General features: G+C 37.2%; 3 protein-coding genes across 3 annotated transcripts; 1 reads left to right on the forward strand and 2 right to left on the reverse strand.

Moving 5' to 3' along the window:
* Positions 1–70: 70 nt before the first annotated feature.
* Positions 71–2,860, forward strand: LOC107022519 (reticulon-like protein B5). The gene is made up of 5 exons (XM_015223114.2): positions 71–730; positions 1,255–1,435; positions 1,790–1,931; positions 2,021–2,090; positions 2,257–2,860. The coding sequence occupies exons 1-5, from the start codon at positions 514–516 to the stop codon at positions 2,424–2,426; spliced, it is 780 nt and encodes a 259-aa protein (XP_015078600.2). The 5' UTR covers positions 71–513; the 3' UTR covers positions 2,427–2,860.
* Positions 2,734–4,438, reverse strand: LOC107023576 (50S ribosomal protein L17, chloroplastic-like). Its single transcript, XM_015224303.1, has 2 exons — positions 4,163–4,438; positions 2,734–3,296 (listed from the first exon to the last, which is right to left on the reverse strand). Exons 1-2 carry the CDS (start codon positions 4,362–4,364, stop codon positions 2,887–2,889), a joined length of 612 nt encoding a protein of 203 aa, XP_015079789.1. The 5' UTR covers positions 4,365–4,438; the 3' UTR covers positions 2,734–2,886.
* A 578-nt stretch (positions 4,439–5,016) lies between these two features.
* On the reverse strand, positions 5,017–7,057 carry LOC107021011 (50S ribosomal protein L17, chloroplastic). The gene is made up of 2 exons (XM_015221577.2): positions 6,823–7,057; positions 5,017–5,544 (listed from the first exon to the last, which is right to left on the reverse strand). Exons 1-2 carry the CDS (start codon positions 7,022–7,024, stop codon positions 5,135–5,137), a joined length of 612 nt encoding a protein of 203 aa, XP_015077063.1. The 5' UTR covers positions 7,025–7,057; the 3' UTR covers positions 5,017–5,134.

The following is a 7,057-nucleotide window of genomic DNA, read 5'->3' on the forward strand; positions in this document are numbered from 1 at the left end:
TATATATATATATATATATATATATATATGTATGTATGTATGTAAGCCAACCATACATAAAGGGCAGGTCTACAAAATATATATATATATATAAGAATGCTTCTTAACACAGTGAGATTTGTAATCTTAAAAATAACATATATCCTTGGATGACCTGACAGTGTAAAAAATATTTAGTATATGTATTTTTTCATATATATAATATAAATCCTGGAATTATGCGGAAAAAATGGGTAACATATGGTAATGGTGCAATTTTGGTCACACCTTTGGCTCTCAGTTCGTTGGACTCTGAATAATTCAGTAACAGTCTTAAAACAAGAAGAGTTGAATAGCTCTATGAGTCACTTCTTCAAACACAACAAACAAGAAGCTAGATATATCAAAATTAAGGAGAAAATCGAGCACGATTCCGTACCCAATTCTTACTAATTAGATCTTGTACACATTTATCTTTTAGGTGATCTGACAGTATATCTATAAGTCCATTGAACTTGTTGATTCGTTTATTTGATGAGTTTGATATTTGCAGGGGAATTGATCAAAATGTCCAATCCAGTGGAGGAAATTGTTGGTGAATCTACAATGGAGAATAAGCAAAAAGCCTTAAATCACAATGATTTTTCTTCATCATCAACAACAGATGATTCTAGACGTCCAATCGATAAGAAGAAGTGTCATCTCTTCAATCGTCACAAACCTGTCCACTCTATTTTAGGTGGTGGCAAATGTATGTTTTTCTCAAATTCTTCATGTCCATTTTTTGAGTTTTTGATTTAAAAATGGTCTCTTGAATGCATATGATCTCTTAAGTTTGCGAAAAAATTGAGCACTTTTTGTCCAACTGACGAACATCGACATACTAATGATTAAAAGTGGTCTTGATTGATCATTGATGTGCAAAGAGTTACAGTTTTGAGTTAGACGAACCTGATAGAGATCTTCTTCCTCAATTTGCACTGATCATAGTGAGAACAGAGAAGTTCAAATAAAGAGAATCACTGAAAAAGAACGTCTATCAGTAACGAAAAATAAAGCCTCATAGAAAATAAAAATGGGAATGTGGAGACGTATGATATTTCCGTTAATTTAAGATGATTCATTTGGAAGTTTTGTCAGTTGGACTTAAAGTGCTCAATTTTAAGTTTTTGACAAACTTAAAGAGTCATAAGTGTTGCGTTAAAAGCTCTACACTAATAATCATTCTTGAAGTAACTGGTGATTATTGGTTTGTTCTGAAAATGAATGGATCAGTGGCTGATATTCTACTATGGAGGAAGAAGAAGATTTCAGGAGGACTGCTTGCTGGTGCCACAGTCATATGGTTTCTTTTTGAATGTATTGGTTATCACTTGCTCACTCTTATTTGCCATTCTCTCATAGTCTCATTGGCCATCTTGTTCTTTTGGGCCAATCTCTCCCTCTTTATCAACAAGTGAGTTCACTTCCTTTTTCCTTGGCCAATGTTTTAGTAGTGAAGTATTTTTTTAGTTTTCCATCTGGTATCTAATACCTGCATTAGAGGAAGCCCCACATTTGGGCGGGGGATAAGTGCTCACTAACAAAGGCGACTCCATACCTGACTCAAACCTGAGATCTCGGGTTATGGATGAAGGAGTTAAATGTTGATATTTATGAGTTGGTTCCAACCATCTAACTCTCCTCCTGATCTGCATTCATGCTTTTTGCTAGTTGTGCCTCCTGCTCGAGCATTGTACTAAATTGATCATCTTTTTTGAGATAAGGGTAATTTTTGTACTAAATTGATCATCTAGTATTCACTGGGCAGGAGTTTTGTAGAGTTACCAAAGATTGAATTGCCAGAAGAGTTGTGGATGCGATTGGTCCTCTTACTGAGGAATCAATGCACCTGTGCAGTTGGTATCTTTCGGGAAGTAGCATCCGGAAATGATTTGAAGAAGTTTCTATATGTAAAATTTTCCACTCCTTGAACTTTGTTATTACTAGTAAAGTCCATTTCAACTGCAACAAGTTCATGTGATTAAATGCTCATCTGCAGGCAATTTTTAGCTTGTGGATTGTTTCCATTGTTGGCAGATGGTTCAGTTTTCTGACCCTTGTATACCTCAGTAAGTTCTCTATATACTTCCATTTTGTATCTGTTGGCTGCACAAGCCAAACTTATGAAATTTGCTCACTGGTATGTGGAAATTCAGTAGTTTGGTTGATGTGTGACCACTTTTCTGTGTTCATAGTGATTTATCAAGATAACCAAAATTTTCATTTTTTGGACAGTAACTGTCATGCTGTTGACAGTACCATTTCTCTATGAGAAGTATGGACATCAAGTAGATACCTATGGAGAAATGGCTATAAAAGAACTCAGGAAACAGTATAGTCAAGTGGATGAGAAAGTTCTTCAAAAACTACCAATTCCTTTCATTAAAGACAGTAAGCAGGAATGATGCAACTCTTCTCTCAGACAGATATTGCTTCACTTCAACAGTAGATGCAGTCTTCTACTATTTTTGTTTCATAAGCCGTACTAAACTTTACAACACTCGGTTTCATCCTGCAATATTGGCTAATTTATCCAATCTTGCTGAGACGGGTTGCTTTGGTGGTTGTCCCCCATCCTAATCTCCGTTCATGCATTTATTGGTTGATGTAGAAAAATTGTTACACTATCATGTTCTGGCAATTCCCATCAAAATAACCATATTTGATATAACATGGAGTGGTCAAAAACTAAATGCTCGAAACAGACAAAGGTGACCAACCAAATAAACAGAGTAGTATTGCAAATTAAAATTGAACCACATACAGGAATTTGGGATGGAATAATTGGTGAACCAAAAAAATCTCTTAGATCACATCAGAATTCAGAACTAACAAAAAAGAACCTGGAAAATGAATATTCAGTTGCTAAACAAGCTCGATATATGCCATCGGTGCATTGTCCCCTCGCCTTGGTAGAGTTCTTATTATTCTAGTGTATCCTCCATTCCTCTCTCCATATCTTTCGGGAACTTCAGCAAACAATGCATGCACTATCTGCTTCTCATAGATGAACCCAAGAGCTTGCCTTCTCTTATGAAGAGAGCCATCCTTCGCCATTGTGACCATTTTGTCTACATATTTTCTCACCGCCCTGGCCCTCGCTTTAGTGGTCTTTATACGCCCATGCTTGAGGAGCTGAGTTGTGAGACCTCTCAGAAGTGCCCGGCGCTGATCAGGAGGTCTATTCAGTTTGGGCACCTTCCTTCCATGTCTCATGGCAAAAACTCGGCCACCACTATCAATAATGGTGAATGAGTCCTCAAAACTTTTTGAGTCTGCAATATAAATTAAAGGTATACTTATGGTAGAGCAATATAATTTCACACACAAGTTTGATCATTGAGTAATGTGAACTCAAAATTATAGGCAAATTTGATCAAAGATAATAAAACAACAAATTTGGTATAAACAACACTATTAGGAGAGTCATGAATCAAGAGCTCAATCATATGCTGCAGACTGACAGGGAAAGATGTTCACAGACTAAACTCTAGCAGTAGAAATGCAATACCCGCTGAACTATGTATAGGAGCTAATCAAGAATTCTCTATTATAGAGTGATAGCAACCACTATACATAGGATTCCACAACTCCCACCAAGGGTAGAGCTACAAGCCTGTCAACAGTCCAGTGCACTAAGCTCGCAATGTGCGGGGTACAAGGAAGGGCTCTGCATCACAAGGGTCTATTATACGCTGCCTTACTCTGCATTTCTGCAGGAAGCTATTTCCACAGCTTGAACCCGTGACTTCCAGGTCACACATCAAAACTTTACCAGTTACACCAAGTCTACCCTTTGTACTCGTGCTTGCATTTGTGGTTAAAAATTCAGTCAAGAGTTAGTATGTACAGAAAAAAAAACTGCCTTTTAAGAAACTAGAATCCATAAACTGAATATCCTAGCTCCGCCTAACTTCCCACCCCTATACACCACAATTAACAAGAAGGGGCTTAAAATAAAAAGGAAAATTGGGTTTCCTTACACTAAAAGATGCAAACTTTTTGTTCAAACACAGACAATGCAACATCAAAGAAATTACATATACTAAGTAACACCAATTGGAGTAAAACGTAAAATGGTGGTTTAAAATCTTGAAAAAAACATATTTTTTGCACGAATTTTAATCAGAAAAAATGCTACCTTGAGAAGAAAGGGACAAAAGTGGATGCAGGGGAGCAAGACCCACGAAGGACTGAATAATTGTTGAACTAGACTTGGGTTTGCAAATCCTGAGACGAGATGGAGAAGACCCAGAAGAGAATCTAAGTGATGAGTTTGAAATTGGTTGAACTGTAGGGAGAGCCGATTTCAAGCAAGACATGCTCCAAGTTGCAGAAGCCATATCTTCCTAACTTTGATTTCTTGCTTCTGTGCTTATGTTCCGAATGAGCTGTGGGTTTATCTGAATGGATAAGTAAACTTTTAGTACCCCAACTCTACTCTATATTTTTCCTTTGGCCCTCTAACTTTTGTTTCTGTCATTTCGACTTGCTTAGCTTTTACTTTTTAAGCAACCTGTCATAGTTTTTCCTATCGAGGAGGTAGATATGTTATTTCCGATAGACCCTCCCTCAGTATAAGGAATTTTTTTCATCTATCACTATACTTTTTCTACCCTGTTTTCTTCGACCTTCCTTTTCGACTTGAAGCAAAAAAAGTAAGTTAAAATGTGTGTAGTAGTTATTCTTATGTGTTACTGGTTAAAAGTGGGTTAACAAAGAGGCTGAGGTTACAAAATGTTATATCAAGTAGATGCCTAATGGGCCATAAAAGAGCTAAGAAGACAATATAGTCAAGATTTCAAGTATTTGACATTTGAGTTTCACTTTCTATGTATTTGACATTTGAGTTTCACTTCTATATACTGATCGGTGTATAATAAGCTTTGCAATGTCATGTTCGATTGCAGCAATTTCCATGAAAACAACTATATTTGATACAATATGCAGAGGTCAACAACTAAATGCTTGAAACATCAAAGGAGACCAACCAAATAAACAGTAACTGCAAATTAAAATTGAATGGAATAATTGGTGGAACTAACAAAATCTCTTAGTTCTCATCAGAATTAAGAACCAACCAAAAACATCCTTCAAAATGAATATTCAGTTGCTATACAAGCTCAATGTATGCCATTGGTGCATTGTCCCCTCGCCTAGGTAGAGTTCTTATTATCCTAGTGTATCCTCCGTTCCTCTCTCCATATCTTTCCGGGACTTCAGCAAACAATGCATGCACTATTTGCTTCTCGTAAATGAATCCAAGAGCTTGCCTTCGCTTGTGAAGAGAGCCATCCTTTGCCATCGTCACCATTTTGTCAACATATTTTCTAACCGCCCTGGCCCTTGCTTTAGTGGTCTTTATACGCCCATGCTTGAGGAGCTGAGTTGTCAGACCTCTCAAAAGTGCCCGACGCTGGTCAGGAGGTCTATTCAATTTGGGCACCTTCCTGCCATGCCTCATTGCAAAAACCCGGCCACCATTATCAATTATGGTGAATGAGTTCTCGAAACTTGTTGAATCTGCAATACAAATTAAAGGTGTAATAATGGTAGAGCAGCACAACTTAAAATGCAAAAGCTGCATTAGTAAAATGAACTTTTTATAAAGTCAAGAGTAAAATTGACTTAATAAGTACGCCTCAACGTTCAAGAGTACACCAGATATCTCCCCAGGAATTCACGTTTCTGAGACAGTACCAAATCTCAGACATCAACATCTTCAACATGATGTCTCAACATCATCAGCTAATCAGTTCGCTCAAGTCTCCTTCTGTTAATACTAAAATTATAATGAGATCTGCTATTTAGATAACTAGTAGCGTGTTTGTAGTGATACAACATCTATACATCAGACTCTATGTAAGTTTATACGTGTGTTACAGTACCTAGTACACAAATATTATACATGTTTTCCACATTTGAATTATTTCATTCTTGACAACCCAATAGAAACATTGTGACTTCTCCAGTTAGACACCCCCTTTCCTAGAGGCTAGAAGTACCTTGATTACCATATCGCAATAGTAATCTGTAGCCGCTATCAATTGCATCTTCACACCTCCCTACCTTAACATCCCACAAACTATAATGAGAAAGAATAGGAAAATAGCTAACCCTCTCGCCTAATGGGATGTAATGAGGCTAGTCTCTCTCAAACCCCACTTGAACAACAGTGAACTCAAATCTAATGAAGGAGATCCACAATTTGAACAAAGGTACACGGTATCTTTCCTACCCATTTCTATTTCGAGTCCCTCCTTTATCAGAATGCACCAACCACGCAAAATATAGCTTGGCTTCCCTTACGCTAAAAGATGCAAACTTTTGTGCATTCACATGCTTCGGGGAACAAACTAACACACAATGTGGCAATTTCAACTAGCAGCATACAACCAAAAATAATGTAGACATTGCCAATCATAAGAAAAAACCAGGAATTCTAAAAGGGATTCAAAAATTTTCAAGAATGCAACCCCTTAGAATTGAACTTGCAACCAAAAGCAAATTTCAGCCACATTTCCCTCTACACTAGAAACTTCCTTATCTTAGAAGGAATTCAACAATTTACCTATACAAAAAAAATAAAAATCATCTGTTTCAATTGAACCCCTTCAATACATGTAACTCCTCCCCTGTTTCCGAGGGCAATGTATCAGCATGAGTTATCCAACCCCCACACCCCCACCCCACCCCATTTTTTAAAACTAAAAGTAACACCCATTGGAGCAAAAGGTACAATGATGGTATTAAACTCTTGAAATTTATCTATTTGCACAAAATTAATCGTAAAAATTTTACCTTGAGAGAAAAGGGACAAGAGCGGATGAAGGGGAGCAAGACCCACGAAGGACTGAATAATTGTTGAACTGGACTTGGGTTTGCAAATCCTAAGACGAGATGGAGAAGACCCAGAAGAGAATCGAAGTGAAGAGTTGGAAATTGGTTGAATTGAAGGGAGAGCTGATTTCAAACAAGACATGCTCCATGTTGTAGAAGCCATATCTGATATCCTCAAGCTTGTGTTCCTAATTCT

This window comes from Solanum pennellii, chromosome 6, assembly GCF_001406875.1.
Source record: "Solanum pennellii chromosome 6, SPENNV200".
NCBI classification, from domain to species: domain Eukaryota; kingdom Viridiplantae; phylum Streptophyta; class Magnoliopsida; order Solanales; family Solanaceae; genus Solanum; species Solanum pennellii.

Coding starts and splice junctions, on each gene's coding strand:
- LOC107022519 (XM_015223114.2), top strand. CDS start 514: ATGAGTTTGATATTTGCAGGGGAATTGATCAAAATGTCCAATCCAGTG. Junction 1,932..2,020: donor ATTTGAAGAAGTTTCTATAT/GTAAAATTTTCC, acceptor GCTCATCTGCAG/GCAATTTTTAGCTTGTGGAT. Junction 2,091..2,256: donor TCTGACCCTTGTATACCTCA/GTAAGTTCTCTA, acceptor TTTTTTGGACAG/TAACTGTCATGCTGTTGACA.
- LOC107021011 (XM_015221577.2), bottom strand. CDS start 7,024: ATGGCTTCTACAACATGGAGCATGTCTTGTTTGAAATCAGCTCTCCCT. Junction 5,545..6,822: donor CTTGTCCCTTTTCTCTCAAG/GTAAAATTTTTA, acceptor TTTGTATTGCAG/ATTCAACAAGTTTCGAGAAC.
- LOC107023576 (XM_015224303.1), bottom strand. CDS start 4,364: ATGGCTTCTGCAACTTGGAGCATGTCTTGCTTGAAATCGGCTCTCCCT. Junction 3,297..4,162: donor TTTGTCCCTTTCTTCTCAAG/GTAGCATTTTTT, acceptor TTTATATTGCAG/ACTCAAAAAGTTTTGAGGAC.